A 27,691-nucleotide genomic window follows, 5' to 3' on the forward strand; every position below is an offset into this window, starting at 1 on the left:
AATGGGGGGGCGGGACGGACAAAAAAAAGAATTTCCAATTCTTCATCTGCCAGCTGTATATATTATTCAACACAATAGAATCTGCACATCAGATATTACACAGGTGGGCATGTGAAATCACAGGAGACCTGCCAAACTGGGCTTACCTTGACCTCTCCTTCTTCTGAGGGGTTGTCTGAGTGTCGAGGAGAGGAGACCTCATTCCCATGCTCATCTCTCCCTTTGAGAGACTTGTTTTCCTTCTTTGTGCGGGGCTTCCTCTTTTTCGCCTTGGTCTAAGGCGAGAGGAGAAGAAGTCAGTCAAGAGCAGGAGAACTGCAACTTCCCAAGGAAAGCCTCCCTCCCAGATGACACACAGACCGAGATGCAGAGCCTCGTAGCGCACGGCGCATTCTGCTAACCTGGTGCCCCCTCTTCGTGAGTTCTGGACCGGCTACGACTCACATCAGCCCTAGGCGGCATGATGCTGATGTTAACAGAAGCACAGTTGTGCTGGCTGGGGCTGATGACCTGTGGTCCAAACTGGAAGGCACCAGGCTTGGCGTATGATGCTTTAAAAGACCTGGGGGTCCTATTCAGCCCTCACTCTGGTTTGAGAGATTTTGCAAAGCCCCATCCATATGTTTCCAAAGCATGCATTTGCCTCCACAGGGACTAGAAAGCTGACCTGTGCACTACTGAAGTGCCAAGTCAGATGTGTGAAATGCACAAGGCCTGGTCTAGTGACTCTGCCTTTTCTGCTGCAATTCATCCATGGTGGAACTGACCTCTTCCACCTCTTTCGTTCCGTCCTTTTTCTCCATGTCTTTCTTGAGTAGTTTCAGCAAGTAGTCGACTCGTGCCTGGAGCTGCTTCCCCTGAGGCTTCTTGTCTGTCTCAACAGGAAGGATCTTGGGGGGAGGGGCGGGAGAGAAATGTTTTTAAGGACATGGGCATCAACGAAAGCAAAGGTCTGACAGCAAGAGCCCCCCCCCCCATATACTTTCCAACTATAAGATACAGAAAGCTACAACTAAGAAAATGGGGAAGTGGACTAAGAATTCAAAGTGGGGGGGAATTGGACACCCATCAGTAATCCAAACACTAGAGGAGTGTTTTCTGCTCTAGGAGGCAGCATTCTTTAAGAGTATAAATAAATGGCCAGGTCTGCACAGAAGCTCATGCCATGTCAGGATCAAAGCAATCAGAAACCCTCCCTCCGCTTCCTATTTCCTCGTTTCTTTTCTTCTGCCCAGATTTCCGTGAGCTTTGCGGGGTGTAGTCAACAGCAAAATACATTGCCAGTTGAACCACAGAATTTATACCCAGTTTCCCTGAGTACAACAGAGTTCCAGACATGTTGTTTTACACCATTATTGCTATTACTTGTTTTGATTTAAGCCTGGTTGCTCAGTGGAGGGTTGGAATTGTCTTTGGAGGAAGCCAAACACTTGTCTGCAGACACACACGCACTGCCTGCGTTTACACATGACAGTGTGCCATGGTTTGTTGTAGCTATGGCTTGTTCAACAAACCATGTTCACAGACCTGAAAACAAGGCGCATCTTGTTTCTCCAAAGCTTTTGTTTTCCAGCTAGCTTTGCCTCCACAGCTTAGTGAGCGTCTAGGGGGGAGTGGCCTAACAAACCATGGTTAAGCAAGGCTATGGTTTCAAACATAACACTAAACCATAGCCATAACATGTCACAGTTTGTAAGCCAACAGCAAATTGTGGCTTCACGTTGTGGTTTGGCTGGGAGGAAACAAACCTCAGTTAGTCTGTTGGCTGAGTTTGCACAGCCAAACAAACCACTCTTTGGCTAAACTAACCGTGGCTTAGTGCTATACATGCAAACCAGGCCTCCCTCTGCAGGTGAGGTTTCTTGTACCTTGTTGGTCAATTTCAGCTCTGGGTCTGATTTGATGAGCTCCCAGTTCCCGTAGCCATGTTCATATACTCCCACCAACAAGTGAGAGTCATCTTCCACACTCCAATCCACATCAAAATGGGCAGCTTTCACACGGCAAGTCAGGCAGAACCTGCAATTTAATGGGAGAGCAGAAAAACAGGTAAGAGGTTTTGTTGTTTGGCTCAAGATGGTATATATGGTTTTCCTCCTTCCCCATTTTATCTTCACAACAACCCTGTGAGGTAAGCTAGGCTAAGGGTGGCTGGCCTATGGTCACCCATGGCTGAGTAGGGATTTGAACACAGGCCTGCCAGGTCTAAGTCCAACACTATAACCACTGAACGACACTGTCTCTCTTCACTTTTCACATCAGAGTTATTTATCTATGCCTCTAAAGGTCTGCAACAGAAGGGGGACAGGGAGAGAGAGACAAGGCACAAATTTGTGTCTTTCTCACTTAAACTTTCCAGTGTTTTAGGCTTCTTCACCCATTACACTGAGGTGCAAGCTTCCTCTACACATGTACAAGTGTTGGTGTGTGAAAAGAGTGTACACTTGTTGAGCACAGCTCCACTGTGGTGTGTACACAGCTAGATACATTGAGTGTTACATACAAATAACCACGAGTCCACAGCACAACTGTTTGTGCACCCCAACTAGATATGTCCAGAGATGGTACACTGGTTTGAATGTAACATACGATGAACACCCCTTCTGAGAGGCAGGACTCCATTCTGGACCCGCTGAGGGCCCCCTTGTGAATATTCTCTTCTGCCTAACTCATTCAAGAAAGGAAAGTAAGCTGGGAGTCTGAAGATGAAGGAGTGAGCCTGAAGCTCAATGAGTCCCATTAATTTACAGGTTAACCAAAGCTGCAATCTGGAAAGCAGCTGAAAGTCAGGCCACTGTTGCCCCTGCTCTACGCCAACTGTCGCCTCCTTGCGCTCTTCTTCCCTGCGTACCCAGGAACCTTCAGACTCACCTTGCCCTCTCCTCCGGGTCCGTTGGGATGGTCTTGTGCATCATTGCAAACTCCTCTTCGTGCTGAATGATGGCTTTCACGTTCACCTGGACGCCAGAAATCTTAATGGTGGGGCCTCTTCTCTTCCCTGGTCCTTTGTCTGGAAAAAAAGGGCCACAGATGCTTCAGCTACAAGCGACAGGGGGGGAAGGGGTGAGTTGCTTATCTGAAAAGCATGAGGATCCATGTGCTTTGACCAATCCTTTTTTCCTGGATGCAAGACTCTTTTCCACTTACTTTCTGCAGGGTTCTCTTTCAGGTGTTCTTCGTACTCCTGCATGGCCGAAACGCAGCTGTTGTGAAGAAGCTCCCCGAGGCGTTTGAGGTCGGCCACCGATTTGTCTACCAGCTCCGCATCTCGGGCAATGCATTCCAGCCTGGAAGAGGGAGAAGAGGACAATGAAGTGAATGGAAACAGCTCCCTCGTGGCGGCAGACTGTTCATAGCCCAGTGCCACACTGGAACTCATCAGAAGTTCCAGAGGCATCATTTATCAATGTATGGGATGTGATTTTATCTGAACATCTGGTCAGACATAGACGTGTAATCTGGGGCAGAGCCAAATCAGACATTTTTGATGCAGACAGGTCTCCACTTTTTTTTTAATTATATAAATAGGGAGACCCATAGATGTACTCCTCCTATGACCCACTCCTGGGCTACGTAGACGCATCTTAAGAAACTGGCTATATTAAATTGCATCTCTTTAATTTGACTTATATACTGAATATGCTCCGTGTATCATTCTGTTATGGTTTGTATCATGTGTTAGTCTGTACCACATGTCTATTGATAAATCAATAAAAATGAAATAATAAAATGAAATGCCACATCCTACAGCCTTCCCCCAAAGAATCCTGGGGGCTGTAGTTTGTTAAGGGTGCGGAGGGTTGTGAGGAGACCCCCATTCTCATCACAGTGTGATAATTCCCAGAGTGGTTTAAAGAATCAATCCTTCTTCCCAGGGAACTCTGGGAATTACCCTCCTTAGTGTGGTATGTCTGCCTCAATCATTATCAACTTTCAGGCAGAATTTGAAAACTATCCAGTCTATCCAAAAATTGGTGGCCCACAAATGTTGTGGCAACCTCAAGATCATTGGATGGAAGACTGTTTTTAAATTGCAATTGCTGCTGTTTATAATTTTTTTATAAAAATATGCTATATCGTAAAAAAAGGTGACGTATAAGAAAATAAAAAATGAATGTTTCTAATTGTTTTTAACAAGTTTTTTAATTGTTTTTAGAATATTTTAATCTGTTTTGTAATGTTTTTGCTTTAAAAATGTATTGTTTGCTGCCCTGGGCTTCGCCGGGAGGAAAGCCATGATGAAAAATCCAGTAAAATAAAAAATAGTAACAGTACCCTCAGTGTAATCCCTGGCACCCCCAACTAAATAGATCAGCACTTACCGTTCCAGGGGAACGCCAAACTTTTTGTAGGCCTTGATAAACCTGCGGGATTCAAACAAAAGAATAGGGCAACAGCTGTCAGAAGAGTTCCAGCAAGTGCATTCCTACTTGAATAAACTTGTTCTGTGGAGCTGGTCACCTAACTATTGCAAAAGGCACTCAGGGATCCTGCTAACTCCAGCTCCCAAATCATGATTGGGCCACCATCCCAAGAGTACCACAATCTCCCTGGAATTCCAAGGATTATCACAAAACTTTGCTGGGCTGCGTGTGGGGAAAATAGCTGCCAGGTATATAAAGTTATTCTGGATTGTAAAAAAGGGGGAGGGCTTTTTCGCTTAAATGAAAATGAGCTTAAGACGTATCGGAGCCTGCTCAAGACTCCTGGGCAGGGGGAGGAATAAATGCAGATGAAACCCCATCAGGCATCAGTGCTGACCTCCTGATTTCCGTGTCTGTGAAGCCTTCCACCATGTCCTTCCGGACACTGCGGGGCCGCCCTCTTCGTTTGGGTCTTTTATCATCGTCCGAGTCTTCCGTCTCGCTCTCCGAGCCGGACGACCCCTGCAGCTTTTTCTTCATCTCAACATCCGAGTCGCTGTCATTGGCCTGAGCCTATGGGGGCAGAAAGGACAACAGATCAGCCAGGCTGCTTGCTTGCTTGCAGCAGGAGGTATCTTAGCCCCTGAGCTCTCATCACTTCAGGATGCCCCAGATATTTTGGCAGAGGAGGAGGGTGAAAGGCTTCTAGTGTCCTGCTGGAGCTTTAATGTGCTGGCTATTGCCTATAAAAGCAGACCCACTTATTCAGGAAGGGCCATTGTTCAGTGGTAAGCATCTGCTTGCATGCGGAAGGGTTAGGGTTTGAGACCAGCTAGGGCTGAGACTGCCCCCTGCCTGAAACCCTGGAGAGCTTGGACCAGTGTAGAAAATACTGAGCCAGTGGTCTGACTCGGTTTAAGGCAGCTTCCTTTGCTGCTATTCAAATCAGCCCTTTATTCCAAACCATGAGGAGTGGAAACTTAATCCTTAAAGGGACGGGACCACAGCTCAGTGGTCAAGCATCTGCTTTGCAGGCAGAAGGTCCCGGGTTCAATCCCCAGCATCTCAAGGCAAGGCTCCGAGAGATCAGTCTGAACTTGGAGAGCAGCTACCAGCCAGAGTAGGTGATACTGAGCTCGATGGTCTGGCTCAATGTAAGTCAGCCTCCTATGTTTCTTCCCAATGAGGGGCCCTGCTTTCCATTTCAAAAAGCAGAGTTTGCAAGAGGGGAAACTGAAATCTGCAAGTCTCCACTCTGCAGTCTCCCACTCTGCAGTCTCCAATCCTGCACTGCCCTCTCTCACACCTCCTAAGCTCAGCCTCCGATGTCCCCAACTTCCTAAATTTACCATATTTTTCGCTCTATAGGATGCACTTTTTCCCCTCCAAAAATTAAGGGGAAATGTGTGTGCGTCCTATGGAGCGAGTGCAGGCTCCTTGGCTTCGCATTGCTTTCGCTGAAGCCTGGAGAGCAAGACTCTCCTGGCTTCAGCAAAAGGAACCTGAAGCCTTCGGAGCACAGCGCAAGTTCCCGCTGCGTTCCGGAGGCTTCAGGTTCCTTTTGCTGAAGCCGGGAGAGCAAGACTCTCCTGGCTTCAGCAGAGAGGGAGAGCTGCGCAGCGCCCCTTCAGTGAAGCGGGAGGAGAAATGGAAGGGGCTCCTTTTCTCCTGCCGCTTCGCTGAAGGGGCGCTGAGCAGAGAGGGGGAATTTTTTTTTTCTTGTTCTCCCCCTCTAAAACAAGGTGCGTCCTATGGTCGGGTGTGTCCTATGGAGTGAAAAATACGCTATAATGTAAACCCTTTGGGGGCAAGCACCTGCCTTTGGTTACATCTCCCTATCAAGCGCCCCACATTGTGAAGAGGGCACAAAGGAAATAATAAATGCCGTATGTCCCTCACTGAAGCAGCAGGCTCTGTGTGAATGCCTTAAATGTAGAAAAGAAGAGCGTTGCTGCACTCAGCTCCTGCATGCGGGCTTCCCAAAGGCAACCAAGTGGCCGCAGGGGGACTAGATGGACTTCTGGCCTGAATGAGTTGGGCTCTTCTTACATTCTTAGCTGACAAGAGCTGTTGGGACATGGCAGTGGTTGGTCTGGGTTCAAATTGAGGACACACCCTGCTCTGGCCATACCTTTTTAGCCGAGCTGCGGATTCTGGGAAGCATGTAGATCTCCTCTAGTTCCTTCTGCCGCTCCTCCTCCTCCACCTTCTTCCTCTGCTCCTCCGGGATGATATCGTCCCAGTCCTTCTGGGACCTCTCCTCCAGCTCGGCTTCCTCCTCCTCCATCGTTGCAAAGTTGGCCACCTGCAAAGGATAAAACACCCACCAGGTTTCATTCCTCATCACCAGGTTAAAAAATATTTCGAACCGATCCCATGGCCTCTATGTGTGTGTGACTCTCCTCACAATGACACCGTGTGAGAAGGAACCCGCTAAGACGAAGGGAAACTGAGGCTGTGAGTGCATGACTTCTCCAAGGCCACCGGGACCGTGAAGGAATTTGAACCCGGGTCACAATCATGAGTGTCTGCAGGAATTTTTCCGGAGTGAGGTGGGGACAAAGTTTGGACACAATTGCTCTACAGCCACCGGCAAAATTATCTGCCGTCTGTGCTGGTACTTCTTGTAAGATCTGAAACCATCACATCTTCACAGGGTTGGTCATATTCCACCCCTGGGCTCCTATTTGAGAATGCTTTCATTTCATTTTTAAATTGTCTTATCCTCTGCCCCTGGGTTCCTTGGGGAGGAAGGCTGCGATATAAATTCAATAAAAAATAACTGAAAGCATGCTAACGTTGCTTTATGCTCCACCCACACAGGTCCATACCTTGAACTGAGACAGAAGTTCGTCTGTGGCGCTCGTGGATGCTTCGTTCTCTCGGGTTTCGGCCAAGCGCAAAATTTCCTCGATGTCCATTTCCTGGAAGGGGTGGGGAAGACAGGAGGGAATCAGAATCTGCAATAACCGAATAGTGAGTAAGAATGAACTCAGTGGGGTGGGATGTGGGAGAAGTGTGCTCAGTGCTTTAGAGAAATGGAAGGAGACGGGATAGCGTTGTCCAGCATTTCCCAAACTTTCTAAAAGCAAAGACACCCGGGTTTTTTGCTTCTTTCAAAAGTACAGTCGTACCTTGGTTCTCGAACAGAATGTGTTCCGGGAGTCCGTTCGACTCCCGGAACTGTTCGAAAACCAAGGCACGGCTTCCGGTTGGCTGCAGCCAATTGGAAGCTACACCGGACATTCGGTTTCTGAAAACTGTTCGAAAACCAGAACACTCACTTCCGGTTTTCGATCATTCAGGAGCCGAAACGTACGAATCCCACGGCGTTCGGCAACCAAGTTACGACTGTAGAGGAATGTCCCCCTTTCAACACCGCATTAAGATTCACAACAAATAATTTTCTGCATTGCTCACACAGCAACTACTACTAAGGCCCCAAATATCTGAAAAGTTGTCTCCATCCCTGCCTACAGGCCCTCCCAGGCTACCGGCAGAGGAGTACCTAAGTGTCGCTCCGTCACCTTCAGAAGTGTTGGCAGCTGGAGGCCAGGAGAGGGATTTCTCTGTGATGGCCCTTCAGTTCTAGAACTCCCTCCCCACAATGCCTGACATCATCGTTCCACAGCTTCCACCCAGTGCTGAAGACACGCCTCTTTTGCCCTGCCTCTTGGAAATTAAGGTATTTTGTTTTGGGGGATCCACTTCCTTTTGTTGAATTTAAAGTCCCCCGTTCCATTTAGAATGGTCTTGCTAGTTTTATGATCATAAACTGATTTATTTGATTTTATAACTGTATTATAATATCGTCGTAACCTGTCCTGGGACCTTGCGGTGAAAGGGGTAGGTAAGGAATCCTATAAATGAAAGAATAAAGAATGCAATCAATTTATTCCTTGTGGGACACCAGCTTGGGAACTGGTATGGGGTTGTTCACCTCTGTTGATATCATAGAAACATACAAGCTTGTATCAAAAATTAATCCTGCTCAGAGTGTTGTTGTTGTTGTTGTTTAGTCGTTTAGTCGTGTCCGACTCTTCGTGACCCTATGGACCAGAGCACGCCAGGCACTTCTGTCTTCCACTGCCTCCCGCAGTTTAGTCAAACACATGCTGGTAGCTTTGAGAACACTATCCAACCATCTCGTCCTCCGTTGTCCCCTTCTCCTTGTGCCCTCCATCTTTCCCAACATCAGGGTCTTTTCCAGGGAGTCTTCTCTTCTCATGAGGTGGCCAAAGTACTGGAGCCTCAGCTTCACGATCTGTCCTTCCAGTGAGCACTCAGGGCTGATTTCCTTAAGCATGGATAGGTTTGATCTTCTTGCAGTCCATGGGACTCTCAAGAGTCACCTCCAGCACCAGAATTCAAAATCATCAATTCTTCAGTGATCAGCCTTCATTATGGTCCAGCTTTCACTTCCATATATCACTACTGGGAAAACCATAGCTTTAACTATACGGACCTTTGTTGGCAAGGTGATGTCTCTACTTTTTAAGATGCTGTCTAGGTTTGTCATTGCTTTTCTCCCAAGAAGCAGGCATCTTTTAATTTTGTGGCTGCTGTCACCATCTGCAGTGATCATGGAGCCCAAGAAAATAATATCTCTCACAGCCTCCATCTCTTCCCCTTCTATTTGCCAGGAGGTGATGGGACCAGTGGCCATGATCTTCGTTTTTTTGATGTTGAGTTTCAGACCATATTTTGCACTCTCCTCTTTCACCCTCAATAAAAGGTTCTTTAATTCCTCCTCACTTTCTGCCATCAAGGTTGTATCATCTGCATATCTGAGGTTGTTGATATTTCTTCCGGCGATCTTAATTCCGGCTAGGGATTCATCGAGCCCAGCCTTTCACATGATGAATTTTGCATATAAGTTGAATAAGCAGGGAGATGATATACAGCCTTGTCGTACTCCTTTCCCAATTTTGAACCAATCAATTGTTCCATATCCAGTTCTAACTGTAGCTTCTTGTCCCACATAGAGATTTCTCAGGAGACAGATGAGGTGATCAGGCACTCCCATTTCTTTAAGAACTTGCCATAGTTTGCTGTGGTCGACACAGTCAAAGGCTTTTGCGTAGTCAATGAAGCAGAAGTAGATGTCTTTCTGGAACTCTCTAGCTTTCTCCATAATCCAGCGCATGTTTGCAATTTGGTCTCTGGTTCCTCTGCCTCTTCGAAATCCAGCTTGCACTTCTGGGAGTTCTCGGTCCACATACTGCTTGAGCCTTCCTTGTAGAATTTTAAGCATAACCTTGCTAGCATGTGAAATGAGCGCAAATGTGCGGTAGTTGGAGCATTCTTTGGCACTGCCCTTCTTTGGGATTGGGATGTAGACTGATCTTCTCCAATCCTCTGGCCACTGCTGAGTTTTCCAAACTTGCTAGCATATTGAGTGTAGCACCTTAACAGCATCATCTTTTAAAATTTTAAATAGTTCAGCTGGAATACCATCACTTCCACTGGCCTTGTTATTTGCAGTGCTTTCTAAGGCTCATTTGACTTCACTCTCCAGGATGTCTGGCTCAAGGTCAGCAACCACACTACCTGGGGTGTACGAGACATCCATATCTTTCTGGTATAATTCCTCTGTGTACTCTTGCCACCTCGTCTTGATGTCTTCTGCTTCTGTTAGGTCCTTACCACTTTTGTCCTTTATCATGGTAATCTTTGTACGAAATGTTCCTTTCATATCTCCAATTTTCTTGAACAGATCTCTAGTTCTTCCCATTCTGTTGTTTTCCTCTATTTCTTTGCATTGCTCGTTTAAGAAGGCCTTCTTGTATCTCCTTGCTATTTTTTGGAAATCTGCATTCAATTTCCTGTATCTTTCACTATCTCCCTCGCATTTTGCTTGCCTTCTCTCCCCCGCTATTTGTAAGGCCTCGTTGGGACAGCCACTTTGCTTTCTTGCATTTCCTTTTCATTGGGATGGTCCTGCTCAGAGTAAACCCACTGAAATTAATTAACGCAACTATCTTAGCTCTAATAACTTTCATGGGTCTACTAAATACTGGTCATTGACTGTAACAATAAAGATTTGATTTGATTTGTGGGCCTGGTCTGGGTAGGACTGCAGTGGCACCTCAGTTTTTGAACGTAATGCGTTCCAGAAGACCATTCGAGTTCCAAAACCGAAACTCAGTATGGAAGCCTCAAAACGGAAAACTCAATACGGAAGCAGCATTTCCAGTTCAACTTCTGAGGCGCGTCTGAAAATTAAAGCATTTACTTCTGGGTTTACGGTGTTCGAAAACCGAAATGTTCGTCGCTGAAGACGTTTGAAAACCAAGGTACCACTGTAGCTTTGAATACAACCTTCAGAGGGGGAACCATCTCTAACAAAGTGTGCCAACCAAAAACCCTTCTGGCTGGGCTCACCTGTGGCTCAGACTCTTCCCCTTCCAGCTCTTTGAATAGGTCTTCCGCACCGAACTTCAAGATGGCCGTCAGCTCCTCTTTGTTGAAAGGGTTTGTGCTGCAAGGGAACAAGAAGGAAGTGGACGTTGGACCTACTGGAGGGCAGCATCTCAAGGAAGGCTGATATACACCCAAGAGAGACTAGTTAGTTTGGATCTGTAGTCCTCAAGAGAACCTGTCCCCATCCTCTCTCATCCTCCTTACTTGGATCTGCCAGAGTTGTTGTCCAGAACAGTTCGACCAGTGGTGTCCATGCGCTGTATCACCAGATGGTCTAATACCATCTTCTTCTTGGCTCTTTCGATAATCTCTTCTTCCACCGTCCCCTTCGTAACCAATCGATAAATATTCACCTACAGGAGGGGAAAGGATACAGATAAAAGCTCCATTTTCCAGAGAGTCAAATCACGGTTCCTCTCTTACCCCAAAGCATGAAAGCCAGAAGCTTTTCTTTCTCCCGTAAACGCAACATCTTTTTAACTGAAGATGACAAAGACTGAACCTGAGGGATCCTTCTGCTTGATGAGCTACTACTTTGCCCCTGACTCCTGCCCTGCAAGCCAGAGGAGCTCGAAGGAGGTGCCACACGTAAACAGCTTAGAGGTTTTGTTTCCCCTTAATGCCTTAGAGCTCTATACGACTGTGGCTGCTTCTAAAGTAGAGGTCTGAACCAACTGTGGAATTACCTCTCTACAAAGGCTCCCGTCTGCACCATACATTTAAACCACTATGATACCACTTTAAATGGTCATGGCTTCCCTCAAAGTACTTGGTAAGGGTGCTGAGAGTAGTTGGGAGACCCCCTATTCCAGGCATGGCCAAACTTGGCCCTCCAGCTGTTTTGGACTACAACTCCCATCATCCCTACCTAACAGGACCAGTGGTCAGGGATGATGGGAATTGTAGTTCCAAAACAGCTGGAGGGCCAAGCTTGGCCATGCCTGCCCTATTCCGTTTACAGAGCTACAATTCCAGGGAGGTTTAACCATCAAGCCCTCTTCGCAGAAAACTCTGGGAATATAGCTCTGGGAGAGAAATAGGGGGGTCTCCCAACAAACTAATTCTTTGGGGAGAGCCACGACTGTTATTAGATGATTTTCAACTGGTTTTTTTTTTAATTGGTCTTCATATTGTTTTTAAAATACCAATAAAAAACTTCTCCATGAATCTGTCCGATCCTCTTTTAATCTTTTAGATGTTTGCCGCCCTGGGCACCATTGGGAGAAAGGACGGGATAGAAATTAAATAATAACAACGATTAACAACATCTTATTAAGCCTCTAAGAAAAATAGCAAATAGGATGCCATGACTGAAACAGGGCAGAAAATATCCCTTTCTCCTGGTGTTACCTCAAATCCTATCTTTCCGTCTCCCACTCCACCTACGGAATGAAGAAAGCAACTGGCACAGAACTAAGAGGTAACTGTCATGTCCGAAGAAAAACAACCCAGGAAAACGGCCTGCAGGAACTTTGTGGGTGTTCCAGAATCTTAGGGACTGCAGCCACCAATCCATGGCTGCAACATGAGAGCTTCGGCTCTTTCTCTGACCTGCTTCTTCTGCCCTATCCGGTGAGCCCGGGCCTGAGCCTGCAAGTCATTCTGAGGGTTCCAGTCCGAGTCGAAAATGACCACCGTGTCGGCAGAGGCCAAGTTAATCCCCAGGCCACCAGCTCGCGTGGACAGGAGGAAACAGAAGTCCTGAAAAGTAGAAGAAAAGGCCTCAGTGCTAAGCACATGAATTGCTTCCCTGAGGCATTCCAAAGAAGTGATTTGCAATGCAATAACTACACACATATTCCTTTGGATTGAAAACCTTTGGGGAACTAGAGGGCAGATTTCTGCACAGGGATGTTTCTGATAAGAGGCTGAAAAAGAGATCTGGCGGGCTAGCCAAGGACAAAGCTTGGATAGAAAGGAAAAGTTTCAATCTCCCAAAAAACTCTTTGCAAAATGTTTGCAACAATATCCCCTTTTTTTTTTCTTCCTTTTAATTTTTTTTATTCAGTTTTACAATATACATTTGAATTTAAACATTAATCATACACATATAGGATTCCCTGAATCCTTAGACTTCCCTCCACGCCTCCATGGTTTCCATTGTCAAACTTTTTTTATTGCATCTTATAGTTTCTCCATTTATCTTAAAAATCCACTTTTACCTCAGTTTTTCATACATTACAAGTGTTACTATAATCCTGCCAAAGTTTTTAGTTGTTTACAGTGTTCTCTTTGATAGCTTATAAATTGTCCCCATTCCTTAAAGTTTCTATCTTCCTGGTTTCTGATATTCCCGGTCATTTTCACCATTTCGGTGTAATCCACCATTTTTATCAGCGACGAATGGCTGATAAAGATGATAAACACGACATGCCCTTTCTTGTGGTACTCGCTGCCTCCCCTCAGAAGACCTCGCCAGCTGCTGCCCTCCCTCTGAATGGGCAGGTCACAATGATCATTACCTCTGAGCCGTCAGCATTGAAGTGATCCAGCGCCTGCTTTCGGATCTCGCCTTTGATTGAGCCGTCCAGGCGCTGCAAAGAACAACAGTGATTGAATCAAAGGACACTGGTGGAATCACTGCTTTTACACACTTACACACACTCACACAAAAATAAACAATACCCTGGGTACTGCTGCAGTGGATGGTTCAGAAACTCAAATCCCTGTCCAGCTTCTACCAGCTTGGAGCAAGGCAACACTTTAAAAATAACAGTGATTAAAAATAACCTTGTTGCCACAGGGGACGGTGCCCGGGAAGCCTCAACAGGCACCAGGTGACTCTGCAGCTCCCATTACAAGCCCTCAGCCAGGAACTGCTTGTGGAAGCGCTTATTTAAAAAAAAATACATGAGGAGGCATAAGACACAAGAGGCCACGTGGAAAGGGGAAAGCTCAGTGGCAGATTTCAGTGCAGAGGGTCCCATAAGGATGTAAGAAGAGCCCTTCTGGATCAGGCCAATGGCCCATCTAGTCCAGCATCCTGTTCTTACAGAGGCCAACCAGATGGCTGTGGGAAGCAGGACCCAAGGCCAAGAGAACTCTCCGCCCTGTGGCTTCTGGTATTCAGAAGCATTACTGCCTCTCACCATGGAAGCAGAGAACAGCTCTTGCAATTAGTAGTCATTGATAGCCTTCTCCTCCATGCATTTGTCCAATCCTCTTTTAAAGCCACCTGATCACTGCCTCCAGTGGGAGTGAGTTCCATAGTTCAATGATGCGCTGCATGAAGAATGACTTTCTTTTATCCACCCTGAATATTTCATCATTCAGCTTCACTGGATGAAGTCCCATGCCAAACCAGCAAATCTCTCCAGTTAAAAAGTACTTTTGCTGGGCTGAGATGTGCCCCCTGAACACTATAAGGACTAGAAACTAGCTCGCTTTAAAATAAAAGCCGAGATTCTCAGGAAACCGAACTACACTGTCTCTGTATGCCCACACTATCTTAACATCAGAGGAAAGTCCTCTGCAGACCTAGGTATGATGCATAAGGAGTACATGGGTTCTTTGGGGGGGAAGGGTGGGGTATAAATTCAATAATAAAAATACAAAATGCACCATCCCTTCCTTTTCTTCCCATGCACTTTTAGTTTCAACATCTGAAGCTTATCTGAGACCGTCCCCTTTGGACCAACCAAGCCAGCAGCTTGTGCCTGTTTCACCCATGGCAGCCTCACCTGGAAAGGGTAGTGCTTGATGGCCAGATACTCTGCCAAGATGTCCAGCATTCTCACCATCTGGGAGAAGATGAGGACTCGGTTGCCCCTCTCGCGCAGCCTGCTCAGCAGTTTGTCCAGGAGGATGAGCTTCCCGCTGCTCCTGATTAAAGACTGAAGGGGACATGGTGGTCATTTGCAAATGGCGCTTCCAAACCTGGACTGAGCCCTACAAATCAGGAAGATCCCTCATTTGAATCTCGCCTTGTCAGCCATGAACTGACAAGGGGGGATTCAGGCAAGCCGATCTGTCTTAGCCTTAGTGTCTCCATCTGTAATATGGATGACAATGCTGCTGGCTTAACTTACAGCAGGGGTGGAGAACTTAAGAGTCAAGAGCCAAGTATGACCCTCTAAGAAAATCTATCCGGCCCTTAGGACTTGCCCCAGGCCACAGACCTCACATATCCTGCTCAAGTACTTCTGCATGACTGGAAAGCATTCTTGCATTGTGATTCTGCTTGCCTGGATGAAGAAATTAGGTGTGAGGAAACTTTTGGGTCGTGTGGGGCTACTGAAATGTAGCCTAACAGAGCCTTACGGAGCTCTCCTGTGGATTACAGCTAGACAATGCATGTGAAGGATTTCAAACATTTAAAACTGCCATACAAATGTTACACATCTGTACACATTTAACACAGCAGATGTCCAGAAGCAGCGTCCAACGGGGAACATAAGAAGGGCCTACTGGATCAGGCCAATGGGACATTTAGTCCAGCACCCTGTTCTCAGATTGCCTGTGGGAAACAGTCAACAAGGATTCAAGCGCAAGAGCACTCTCCTCCCTTGTGGTAAGAAGCATGACTGTCGAGCATAGCTGTTATGGCTAGTACCTCCATGGATTTGCCCAGTCCTCTTTTAAAGCCATCCAAGTTGGTGACCATCCTGTGGGAGGGAGTTCCACAGTTTAACTATATGCTGCATATTGTATAAACGCCTATCATGTTGCCTCTTACTTGTCTTTAAGCTAAAAGAAAAAAGTCCCAAATGCGGCAACCTTTCCTCATAGTGGAAAGTTGCTCCATGGCCTTGACTGTTTGGTTTGTCCTTTTCTGACCCTTCCCCAACTCTGCAAGACCTTGCTGAAGTGAAGCAGCTGCGCAGCAGCATTCTGAATGCAGCCGCACCACAGGCTTATGTAACCAGCACATGGGCCAATGTGCTCCCTCCTTGCTGTCCCCCTCCCTCCCTCCACATTACCCACCAGCAGCAGCTCCTGCCTGTTCTCCCTCTCGTTCTCCTCGGGGGCCTTGATCAGATAGCAATGGTTGCAACACTTCTTCAGCTCCATCACGATGTTCAGGAAGCCGGACGTGCTCCCACGAGTGCCTTTAGAGAGCGCTTTGTAGTTGCGTGTTAAAATCCACCTGCAGAGCAAGCCGGGAACAGGGCATCAGGAGACATGAACTCCCAACTGTGTTACTTCCAAGGCTGGCTAGCAAGGGGAGTTGTGGAGACGATCCTAACCAAGTAGGCGTGCTGCGAGTTTACAGAGACTGAGCACAAGGGAAGTAAGGAATTCATATGTGAGCATGGGTCCTGAATCCAGCCACAATTGTAGCAATCATGCTCAAAGCAAAGGTATCACCAGGAGGTTTGCAAAAGTACAAAAGATAATATTTAGGAGGAAAACCCTCAAGGCATTTGAGGTGGGGGGAGGGCCCTCCAAATGAGAACTATGAAAACAGACAAAGTGCCAGGAGCACAGAAATTTGATGGGCTGTTGGGAGGATAAAAAGGAGGCAGGGGAGAATGGAATGGAGTATCCTGGAAGAGGGTGTGGCTGACTGGGCACACTCCATATTGCAACATTTCACTGCAGATTTCACTTATAACTATGAAAGGCATTCCCTGCTTCCTAATGGTCCTGGAATTTAAGGACATCCACAATGCAGCTTTTGCCACTTGCAATTTAAACAGCCTGGTGTTACGCAAACCCCGTGTCTTCTAGAAAACGGAGGCCACTTGTAAAGCTGAAAGGTTTTTGTGCTTCTGTCAACCGGCTGCCCTTCAGACAGTTTGGACCACAGGTGGCTGAAGCTGATGGAACTTGAGGCCCAAACAGGCTGGCAAAGAGGATGCCAGGAACAAAAACTACTACTATTGAAGGAACCTGGCTCCTGTGCTCTTACACTAGTCACTGGCCCGGATAGGACTCTGGCAGTTACTCATGCAGAGATGCAACAGAGAACCTCCTGTGGGTAGCTAATGCTACTCTATCTTTGCATCAGGAGGGAAACAAATGCTCCAAATCACATGCAGAGATGGAGAAAGGATAAATCACACAGAGATACATCAGGCAACCTCTTCGGGTTGTGGGGTGATATTGGGGTTCACAGGGGCCTTTATCTAATAACCTTATTCCCCATGGTGCATTGAGGCGTACTGAGAATCTTTCTTGCAGCACAGCCTCTGGGAAGTCCTGGCCGTGACACCAGGCACCTACTTGTAATACTGTTTCTGCAAGGCAGACATCTCCACCCGCAGGATCTGTTCCACTTTGGCAGGGAGGGACTTCTCCACGTCCTTCTTCACTCTGCGCAGGAGGAATGGCTCCAAGACTTTGTGGAGGCTCTGGTAGCCGTTCTCGCGCCCTTTCCCATGGTCGTCTTCAAAATCTTCCCACAACTCAAACCTGACAGTGAGAACAGGGCACAAAAAAGGGACGGTGAAGATGAGCTGCCAGGACTACCTCTTCCTCCTCTTTCTGACCCACTCACCCTCAAAAAATATCAAAGGCTACCTAAATTCTGCACTAGTTTGCAGGTTCAGAACAGAATTGCTTTCAAAACCATCTGCAGCAGATTCTCACTTTGTGTTGGCAAGGAAGGAAAGAGGCTGCAGGGTGAAGATGAAGGGGGCAGGTGCTGGGCATCCTCCCCGAGTCTGCACACTCACATATATGCACGCTCGTACTCACAGGCACACACACTTGGATCCACACTCACCTGGGCACATGCTCGCACACACACACCCATGTCCATGCATGCACGCACACTCAGCCACAAACCCCTATGCCATTTTCTGTGCTTGGAAGAACTGGAGCTCTGTTGAGTACATTTGCATCTCTCTTTTTTTTTATCTTATTCTGCTGCTAATCACGGGGGGCAGGGGGCAAGGAACTCTATACAGAGCCCCCTGCCCGGTACGGAGCTCTCTGCCCAGCCATGTTAAAAGCTGCCACTGGCAATGTCCTTTCAAGCCAACTCTTGCTGCATTAAGGATTAGAAGCATGCAAGTTCACTTTTGACCTTAGGGTCTAGGAGCCCTTTCCAAAAAAGGAACAAAGGAAGGAAGGCTTAAGAGACTGCTCAGAAAACCCATCCCTGCACTTTTGGTGGCTCCCTCTGCAGTATCTCATAACACACACATACCCCCACAGCTTCTTCCAAACTCTCATGCTCCCACCGCTCTGCGCCCTTTGTGCTCCATTTGCCCTGGAGGCAGGTGTAACTTCTGATGTATAGTAAGGAGGCTTACTTCTCCGGCATGATAAAATGCAGCAGGGACCAGAGTTCTTTGAGAGAATTCTGAAGGGGTGTCCCAGTGATGAGCAGCCGGTGGTTCGACTTGAAGTCGATCAACGTCTTGTACAGCAAGGAGTCGTCGTTCTTCAAGCGATGCGCTTCGTCCACACCCAAGAAGGCCCAGTTAATGCTCCCCAGAACGGTCTAGAGCAACACATCAACAAGGTCTTTTTCAAACCTACTAGCTCTTCCGGCAAGCTCTTTTCCACATCTGCCAAAGGAACTCTGCACACTGGCCCCCCAGAAAATCGCAGGCCCCGTCTCCATTTAAAGCACTATGATACCACTTTAAACAGCCACGGCTTCTCCCAAAGAATCATGGGAGCTGTAGTTTGTGCTGAGAATTGTTAGGCAGCCCCTACTATCCTCACAGAGCTACAATTCCCAGAACGGTTTAACCATCCGTCACTCTTCCCAGGGAACTCTTGAGAACTGTAGCTCTGTGAGGGGACCAGGGGTTTCCTAACAACTCTCAGCACCCTTAACAGACTACAGTTCCCAGGGTGCTTTAGGGGGAAGTCCTGACTGTTTAAAGGGATAGGATACTGCTTTATAATGCAGGTGGGGCCACAGTGTGTTGCAGAGGATTCTGGGGGAAGTTCTAGGCTACACACTCTGCCCACATACCAACAGCAGTTCTATCCTGCTCTGAATTGTCTACTCTGACTGGTAGCAGCTCCTCGTGGTCTTGGGCAGAAGGAGAACTTTCCCATCCTCTGAAACCAGCTTGTATTTTTAACTGGAAATACCAGGAATTGAGCTGGGGATTTTCTGCACCCAACTCATCTGCTCTGCCGCTGAGACCTGGCCCCCTTCCCATTTCAGGGAAGCTGGATACCCTCAAGCACATGAGCACTCTCTCCCCTTCCAGCATATTCAGAACTGTACTGCCTCTGACGGTAGCAGCAGAGCAGAGCCATCATGGCTAGCTGCCTTATCCTCCATGTCTGAATGGCAACTTCAGAGCAGGGCAAAACTTAAGTGCTGTGTCTCTGGGAGCAAGGAGGAGATCTATGGTGCCTTGAAGGACACAAAGCAAGCAAGCCGCTTTTTACAGAGGCTACTCGGCCCCCCAAGTATTGCAACCCAGGAAGGAGCTGCATGGAGAGAAGGAAGCTGCGTTAACAAGTCATGAGTCCCTTGTGGCCCAGAAGACCCAGGTTAAAATCCTTGCTCCGCAATTCATTTAACATGCCCTGTTTTTAAGCTGAAGATGTACCATCGAACACAGACGTTTTGCAAGAGGAGAGCCAATGAAAACAAGGAGGAGGTTCTTGTCACCAGTGGTATACGAAGGAGTGCCCGTTTCCAAGGAGAAAGACAACAGTCCTGCCCTCGCCTACGCAATCACCTTGTCCTTCAGGAGAATCTCATATGTTGTGATGAGCACGTTGAACTTCAACCGCTTGGTCTGCGCGTGGATCCACTCATACTCACGGATCTGAGGAGGAGGCAAAAGTTCAGGCATGAGCTTCATCTGCAAGGCACGTTCTTAGATGGGGGTCTTTCCTAGCTCTGCCCAGAGAGGCCAAGGATTGGACATGGGACCTTCGGCACGCAAAGCAGCTGCTCCATCAGTGTGAAAGGAAAGCAGCACTAGCATGATACCGAATTGGCCCGAATATAAGCCGCGCTTTTTTTCTTCCAAATTCCAACCGTGAAGTTAAAGTGCAGCTTAAATTTGTGACCTTACAAAAATGGGCTTTTATGATATCACTGCTGAAACAGACATACAGGTAAAACGGAACAAAAAAAATGCTTTATTGCCGGTTTGTGAGCTTGAGACTGTTGTGAAATTAACCCGTAGGGTTTTCTTCTTCATTTGCCATTTACGGGTGTGAGTGCCTGCGGAATTGTAGCAATTGAATAGCGATTTGCGATTTTAGAGATTGTACGATAACTTTTGCGGGCTTGCAAGATCAAAGGCTTAAAATTGGCTCGGAGTTACAATTCTACCAACCACAGCAATTTTCAGTCTGTAACCCAATTTTATGGGAGCGGCTTATATTCAGGTTGTTGTCTTTTTTTTCTTTTCTTTGAATTTTAAAGGCGCAGCTTATTTGCGGGTGTGGCTTATATTCAGGCCAATATGGTAGTGAGGAAAACTAATGCAATATTCCCCACATTTGAATGTATGCCAAGATTTCTAGTGGGGCTTCAGCACTTTCTTACAAATAAGAAGAATACAAATAAGGAGAAAAGAGAAATAATGATTGCACAGTCAATATAGGCTTCGCCTGGGGAGGACAATTCAACATTCACTTTGCATTACTACTTCTTTAGAAAAGCCAAACACATTGACGTGAAACAGTTTGTAGTTTTTACAAAAGTAATTATCTGTTCAATGCACTGCCAGCCCAGTCCTTCAGGAATGCTGAGTTTTTTTGACCCTGTGTTTGCAAAACCCACCCCGAGATATGCTCCCATTTGCACGTTCTGTGTTAACCCAGCTTCTTGGGCTGTAGCTTACAGCGTTCCTGCTCATCTGATCTCCGATATAGACGACCACATTGATCTCCGGGGCCCAGATCTCAAACTCCCTCTGCCACGAGGTCAGTGTTGACAAGGGCACCACGATCACGAAGGGGCCGTACAGCTGGTGCTGATGGAAGAGGTAGGAGAGGAAAGAGATGGTCTGGATGGTCTTCCCTAAGCCCATCTCATCTGCCAGGATGACGCTGTTGCTCCTGAAAGGACACAGGAGAAGAGAGGAAGAAACGATCAATGATTCACTGGTCAGCTCACATTTCCAACACCTTTCTGGTATAAGCCAGAAGGTTTATACTGCTTCTTCATGCATGCCATCCTAATCAAAACATTGTCCTACTTATTTTCCTCTTTTAATTCGGATTTACCATTTTCGTGGAAAATACAGAAAGGGTTTTTTGTTTTAACCCAACTCTGCAGAAACATTTTGATGAGGACAACATCGTGTGGATACCACAAGAATCTTGCACACATGAGTAGCAGCGTAAAAGAATCCGAAATAAATCCACCAACTGATTCCTATTGACGAAGCCAATAGCCAGAGGAGCCATTTCTTGCTTTCCAGGAAAGGGAAAGTGGGAGGGAAGAGATTTTAGCAGGGTCATGGTGAGGCTTCCAAGACCTCCACAAAGTTATATTAAAGATTGCATTGCAAAAATGCAAAGTACCTTAAGAACATTCTTTTGGGAATAGCCTGCGTTTCTCATCAGATGAAACAGTATATTAGTATTACAGATTTGGGGGAAGAGGGCATCTCCCTTTAAGAGCATGTCTCATGCTTACTTTAAAAAAAAACCTTTTAACAACTATATAATGTTCTCAGCAAAGGTCAAAGTCTCCTTTTCTTTTCTTTTTTAAGAAAACAGATTTGCACATTTGGCAGGTAATTCTAGTTTGTTTATTAATTGCTTTTTTATCCAAACCATCCTGCAAAGAGCTCAGGAAACGGCAGACACTTCCCATCCACCTCCAACAAATATATCCAAAAAAACCCAACTCTGCTCAGTGGGCAACTATTAAAAAAAATTAAATGGGCCCCAGTCACTGAATATACAGAAGCAGTAGATTTTTCAGAAATGTACATGCTTCAGAAGGGTAATCGCAAAGGAAGCTGACTATCTAGCTCAGCATTTGTCTACATCAGGGATGGGGGATCTTTTTCAGCTGGAGGGCCACACTCCTTCATAGCTAACCTCCCAGGTCCGCATGCCAGGGGCACAACAAAAGGTGAAGTTAAGTGGACCATAGGCATGGATAGGAACACATCCCAAATCTGGGCTTTGGGCTGTAACTCTGTGACAAAGCATTTGCTCTGCATGCAGAAGGTCCCAAGTTAAATCCATGCCATTTTCAGATACGGCTGGGAAAGACACACACTGTTCTGAAACCCCCAGAGAGATGCTCTCAAGTTCAAACCCGATCATCCCTCCAGCCAACTTCCTTTCACCTACTTGCACCACGAGTGAGCCAGCCAATTGAGGCCTTCCAGCTGGTAGTCTCGGAGCTCCAGGTTCTCACCACCAATGTAAGCTGGCTGTTTCTTCAAGGCAACGAATCGAGGCCTCTGCTTCAGCACCTGGGAAGGCAAGATAATCGACTCTTGGTCAACTGAATAAAACTGAAGGGTTGGAAAGTTGGAAAGGGCAATCAGGTTCTCCATGCAGGTTCTCCAAGGCTTGGTGCTGACCTTTAAAGCCCTAAACGGCCTCGGTCCAGTATACCTGAAGGAGCATCTCCACCCAGACTGAGATCCAACACCGAGGGCCTTCTGGCGGTTCCCTCACTGCAAGAAGTGAAGCTACAGGGAACCAGGCAGAGGGCCTTCTTGTTAGTGGCGCCCCCCTGTGGAACACCCTCCCATTAGTTGTCAAAGAAATTAACAACTATATGACTTTTAGAAGAAATCTGAAGGCAGCCCTGTTTAGGGAAGCTTTTAATATTCGATGAATTATTGTATTTTAATATTTTGTTGGAAGCCGCCCAGAGTGGATGGAAAAACCCAGCCAGATGGGTGGGGTATAAATAATAATAAATATTATTGTTGTTATTGTTGTTGTTATTACAAAGAGTGCACCACATAGTTGAAAGGTTCACCAACATTTACGAAGGAAAGCATATGGTTTTTCCAGCTGGTAACTATCCACTGGAGAGAAATCAAATCTATTGTGTGTGTGTGTGTGTGTGTGTGGACAAAACAAAGTCCAGAGAGGTAAAGGAAAAGCAGACAAACCTTGCAATCCCGGGTGGGCATCGTTTTGGAGTTGTTCCTACTGCTGAAGCTGTCAATGCAGTGCTGGAATTTTTTGCTTATCAAGGCCTCATCCTCCCAGCTGCAATCTGCGTACGAAAGCCCCATCCACTTGCAAAGGTATTCGGGATCAGTGGAGGAGGATTTGCGGTTGTGAGCTACAGGTGTTGAAACAAAGCAACAAAACAGGAAAGGCCTGGTGTCATCTTTGACAGGTGCTACCCTACACGAGGCCCCTTCTGAAAAAAACTGACGCCGTTTGTTTCAGTGAAGCCATTAAAAGCGTTAAAAGTTACCTGGAAATTCAGACCCGGGGATTGCCGATTTGCTCGTCTTCACAGCTGCGTATCAAGAACAGAACAGCACCAATAAATACAGCGATGTAGAACTGTGAAGACCATCAAAAGAATGTAAGAAGGGCCCTGAAGATGGATGAGGCCAAAGGGGGCCCATCTGGTCCAGCACCCTGCCCTCACAGTGGCTAAAGGCATCCACTGGATGCTCAGAAGCAGGACTCTAGTGCAAGAGCACTCTCTCCCCACCTGCGACTCTGGTAACTAGCATTCAGTGGCATACTTGGGGCGAACACAGAGCTCTGGACTCACCAATCACTCTCTCCACTATCTGGTACTGTTTGTTCAACTCGGAAGCCAGCTCTTGCTGGCAGTTATAGTATTCCACATCTTCGGGAGTCACCTTTGCCAGCCTGTGCAGGAAAGAGACAGATAAAGGCCCTTTGCAGAGTGAGTGCAGGTAAAAGCTAGAACAGGAGGCTGCCAATGTGCTGCCCTGAGGTGCCCACAAAAGGTCTCCAAACCTAACTCCTCAAAAATCCACAATGTGAAAGAGACTGTTTGCTCTTCCTGCTCAGTTCCTGTTTGCACTGGCTCAAGTCTCTCTCACATTGAACACACACTCTTAAACGTGACCATGTTTCTACTGGGTGCCAAAACTGAACGTCCACCCTCTCTTCTATTCTAAACAGAGAAGAGGAGCTTCTTTCTGTAAGAGCAGTGGCTGACAATAGGTGCCTTTGCTCCTCACCAATGAGTGTGTTTGATTTGGTAGTCTTGCACCATTTTGTATCCTTCTCTCTTTTTCTGCTCTTTCAGATGTGGCAGCCATCTTGTGTTATGCCACGGCCCCAGAGGAGCCATGTTGCATTATGCCACACCCCTACAGAAGCCACCTTGCATTGTGCCATGCCCCCAACGACAGCCATTTTGTGTTATGCCACACACCCCGTGGCTGCCATCTTGTGACTGGCACCCATGGCACTCCCTTAAAACTCCAAATGTGGACATTGGCCCCCAAAGGTTGGCGACCCTTGAGAGCCAGAGCATCCGAGCGCTATCCTGCCCAAACTATTCCATGAAGATTTTAAAGCCACTTGAAAAGCTGAAGCAGGTTTCAATCAAGAGCAGCGTTCAGAGCCCGAATTTCATATCTGGAAGCGGGGGGGGATATTACACCCACTTCAGGCGTGACACTGAGAGCTGATCCCACAATTCCTCCAAGGGAGCTCACAGTGACATGCAGGCTCCCTGCCCTCCATTTTATCCTCATGTAACACCCCTGTGAGAAGGGACACGGATGGAGCTGTGGGTTAAACCACAGAGCCTAGGACTTGCCGATCAGAAGGTCGGCAGCTCGAATCCCCGCAACGGGGTGAGCTCCCGTTGCTCGGTCCCTCCTCCTCCCAACCTAGCAGTTCGAAAGCATGTCAAAGTGCAAGTAGATAAATAAGTACCACTCCAGCAGGAAGGTAAACAGCGTTTCCGTGCGCTGCTCTGGTTCGCCAGAAGTGGCTTAGTCATGCTGGCCACATGACCCGGAAGCTGTACGCCGGCTCCCTCGGCCAATAAAGCGAGATGAGCGCCGCAACCCCAGAGTCAGTCACGACTGGACCTAATGGTCAGGGGTCCCTTTACTTTACCTTTAACACCCCTGTGAAGCTAAACTAAACTAAGGGATCGTGACTGGGCCAAGGTCACTCAGAGAGCTTCACAGCCAAGTGGGGATTTGAACCCTGGTTTCCCAGGTCCTAGTCAAACATTCTAACCACTACACCAACTTGGAAGTGGTGTGGGAGCTAGCTCCGTGTAGCTAGACCTACATCCTGCTTCGTTCAAGTGTCCTTCCTAGGGAAGATGACCCCTTTATACAGAGGAGACGTACCACTGCTTGATCTCATCCTCTTTCTTCTTGAAGTTCTCCAGCTTCTTCAGCCCTTTGACCTTCTGCTGCTGCAGGGAATCTTCGCTCTCCCACGTGCTGTGGATGTACGACCAGCCTTTCCACTTAATCAGGTACTGGAGCTCCCCTTCCTCCTTCTCAGGATCAAAGTCGGCACAAGGGTCCCCATTCGCTTCTGTCGCGTAGACAGTGGTGGAAGCACCAGTGGCTGTCAAAGAGACAGCAGAAGTTAATCGACGTTAGGAAGAGCCCGCCGGGTCAGGGCAATGGCCCATCTTTGTCCTGCATCCTGTTTTCTCAGGAGTCAACTCAGATCCCTGTGGGGAACCAGCAAGTAGGATGCAGCACAAAAGCACTCTTCCCCCACCAACCCCTTTGGTTTGCAGCATCTGGCTCCAACCAGAGCGTAGCCGTTGGCTAGTAGCCACAGAAAGCCTTGTCCTCTGTGCATTTGCCCAATCCACTTTCAAAGCCGTCCAAGTTGGTGGCCATCACAGCCTCCTGCGGAAGCGAGTTTTGCAGTGAGAAAACTTCAAACCTGCAAAAATGCTTGGGAACTCCCTCCCATTAAATACCAGATGGGCGCCTTCTCTGTTGTCTGTTTGGCCCCTTCTAAAATCATCCCAATTTGGTATCTGCCTTTTTCGCAGCCAACTGAAGCCTCTGTTTTTTTGGCCAGACATTCCAGCATATTGAACAGCTGGTTTTAAGTTTTTTGTTTTATAATTCAGTTGGTTACATGGCACTGCTGTTTTTTGTGTTTATGTTGTTTTATTGCTGAACGCTATTGCATGGGGGGCTTTTTTTTCTATCTGTACCTGTGCATCACCCTGTCGGGAGTTGACCAAGCTTAGCTAAAAATACCAAGTGAGACCACTGGCACAAGGCAGGTGCCCCCTGCTTAAAGACACTCACCTCCTTTCTTGCCCACCCTGCTGTCTATCACTTTCTCGATGGTCTCGCTGTTATCCTGCTGTTCCTCAGTCCCTTCTCCTGTCATTTCAATCAGGTCGTCCGAGTCCGTCTCAAAGTCATCGTCTTCCTTGTAACTTCGGGCAGGACCAAAAAGGCAACAGCATAAGTCTCTTTCTTTATATATATATATAAACAAATGTGCTTATATTCTGCTGTGCTGTGGGGCTCCAATCCCTCTTGGAGTGGCGAGGTCACAAGGCAGTGCTGGGTTCAACCCCCATGGCTGCTGACATGTTGGGTCCCCTGTCCCACTTAGCATGAGAGCACGGCACCCCAAAACGTGCAAGACGCACGACTCACATGAGACTGCGGCACCCAAAAACACTCATTTTTGGGGTGTCACGCTCTTGCATGGGAGTCCGCCCCAGGTTTGTGCTGAGATGTGTTGGAGGTTATGGTGGCACCATTCACATAACAAAAACTGCCAAAGAAGTACAGTCATACCTCGGGTTGAAGTAGCTTCAGTTTAAGCATTTTCGGGTTGCACACCGCGGCGACCCGGAAGTAATGGGCCGCGTTACTTCCAGGTTTCACCGCTCGCACATGCGCAGATGCTCAAAATGACATCACGTGCATGCGCGGAAGTGGCAAAACACAACCCATGCCGTCGTGTGTTACGTTCTACTCAGGATGCGAACGGGGCTCCGGAATAGATCCCGTTCGCATCCAGAGGTACCACTGTATAAACATCTTCAAAAGCAGGGGGGCCATGGCTTGGCTTTTGAAAAACAGGGGTCTGCAGTACTTAGCTAACTGGGAACTACTGATGTAGACAGTACTGAGCTACATGGACCAGTGATCTGACTCAGTGTAAAGTACCTTCCGACTTGATACACAAAACATTCCCTCAAGAGGCCACTTTTTTTTTCTTTTTAAAAAAATTCATTATGCTTTATTATAGTTATTTACAACTGTACAACATAAACTTGAGTTCATTGTTACCAATAAACTGATACAAAAAGGGGGGGAAACTAACATTTTAACAATAAATTTTCTTCCAAAGCATCAGACTTCCCGTCTTTTCCATATTTTGTTCTCTTGAAACCTATTGAATAGATTTGTCCATTTGTTTAGTAATAAAGTACAAATAATTGTATCGTTCTCTTTTTGTACAAATTATTTACAGAGGTTATTCAAAGGCTATTACAGAATTTAAGTCACAGCAGCTGTTCTCAAGATATTTCTTGAGAACTTCCCAATTTGAGATGAACTCCTGCTTTGGCTTATCTTTGATCCTTCCAGAAAGGTTATCTAGCTCAGCATATTCTACAACTTTCAATAGCCACTCTGATTTGGAGGGGACTTTATCACTTTTCCAGTGTGTAGCAATAAATATTCCTGCAGCTACTGTAGCATATAGGGAAACCTTTCTTACATTCTGAGGAATGTCAACGCCTGTTATACCGAGTAGAAACGATTCTGGGTTTTTTAAGAAGGGATACCTTTAACTTTTTTTTTTAGTTCCGAATAAGTATCACTCCAAAATATTTTAATCTTTTTACACACCCACCACATATGGAACATATTGATACCTGGTTCCCCACATCTCCAACAATTATTTGGGACATTTTTGTACATTTTTTAATACTTTCCAAGGCATCAAATACCATCAATATAACATTTTTTTGGGAATTTTCTCAAGAGGACACTCTTAGTAGAGGACTGAAGACAACACAGGGGTTCACATGCAGACACTGGTCTGCTTCTGCCCATATACAAAGCTAGAAATGGTCGCTCTCCGTGCACCAGGGC

The 27,691-nt window shown here is 46.9% G+C and overlaps 1 protein-coding gene across 4 annotated transcripts in view; it reads right to left on the reverse strand.

Annotated features, from left to right (window-relative positions):
• CHD2 (chromodomain helicase DNA binding protein 2) overlaps positions 1-27,691 on the reverse strand; it is a 65,289-nt gene that overhangs the window by 8,998 nt on the left and 28,600 nt on the right. For 3 of the 4 annotated variants that reach the window (XM_053365713.1, XM_053365710.1, XM_053365714.1), the window contains 25 exons: positions 25,880-26,013; positions 24,947-25,172; positions 23,374-23,474; positions 23,065-23,109; positions 22,751-22,926; positions 21,972-22,096; positions 20,504-20,720; positions 19,385-19,474; positions 17,987-18,177; positions 16,953-17,141; positions 15,711-15,873; positions 14,468-14,620; positions 13,250-13,321; positions 12,339-12,488; positions 10,992-11,140; positions 10,749-10,845; positions 7,196-7,288; positions 6,496-6,669; positions 4,762-4,937; positions 4,323-4,364; positions 3,148-3,287; positions 2,872-3,010; positions 1,869-2,019; positions 768-890; positions 147-275 (listed from right to left, as the gene is read on the reverse strand). In XM_053365713.1, the coding sequence (XP_053221688.1) occupies positions 147-275; positions 768-890; positions 1,869-2,019; positions 2,872-3,010; positions 3,148-3,287; positions 4,323-4,364; positions 4,762-4,937; positions 6,496-6,669; positions 7,196-7,288; positions 10,749-10,845; positions 10,992-11,140; positions 12,339-12,488; positions 13,250-13,321; positions 14,468-14,620; positions 15,711-15,873; positions 16,953-17,141; positions 17,987-18,177; positions 19,385-19,474; positions 20,504-20,720; positions 21,972-22,096; positions 22,751-22,926; positions 23,065-23,109; positions 23,374-23,474; positions 24,947-25,172; positions 25,880-26,013 (3,445 nt within the window). The remainder of the gene's footprint in view (positions 1-146; positions 276-767; positions 891-1,868; positions 2,020-2,871; positions 3,011-3,147; positions 3,288-4,322; positions 4,365-4,761; positions 4,938-6,495; positions 6,670-7,195; positions 7,289-10,748; positions 10,846-10,991; positions 11,141-12,338; positions 12,489-13,249; positions 13,322-14,467; positions 14,621-15,710; positions 15,874-16,952; positions 17,142-17,986; positions 18,178-19,384; positions 19,475-20,503; positions 20,721-21,971; positions 22,097-22,750; positions 22,927-23,064; positions 23,110-23,373; positions 23,475-24,946; positions 25,173-25,879; positions 26,014-27,691) is intronic. The other variant, XM_053365711.1, reaches the window with a different exon arrangement.

This window comes from Podarcis raffonei, chromosome 14, assembly GCF_027172205.1.
Source record: "Podarcis raffonei isolate rPodRaf1 chromosome 14, rPodRaf1.pri, whole genome shotgun sequence".
NCBI classification, from domain to species: Eukaryota; Metazoa; Chordata; class Lepidosauria; order Squamata; family Lacertidae; genus Podarcis; species Podarcis raffonei.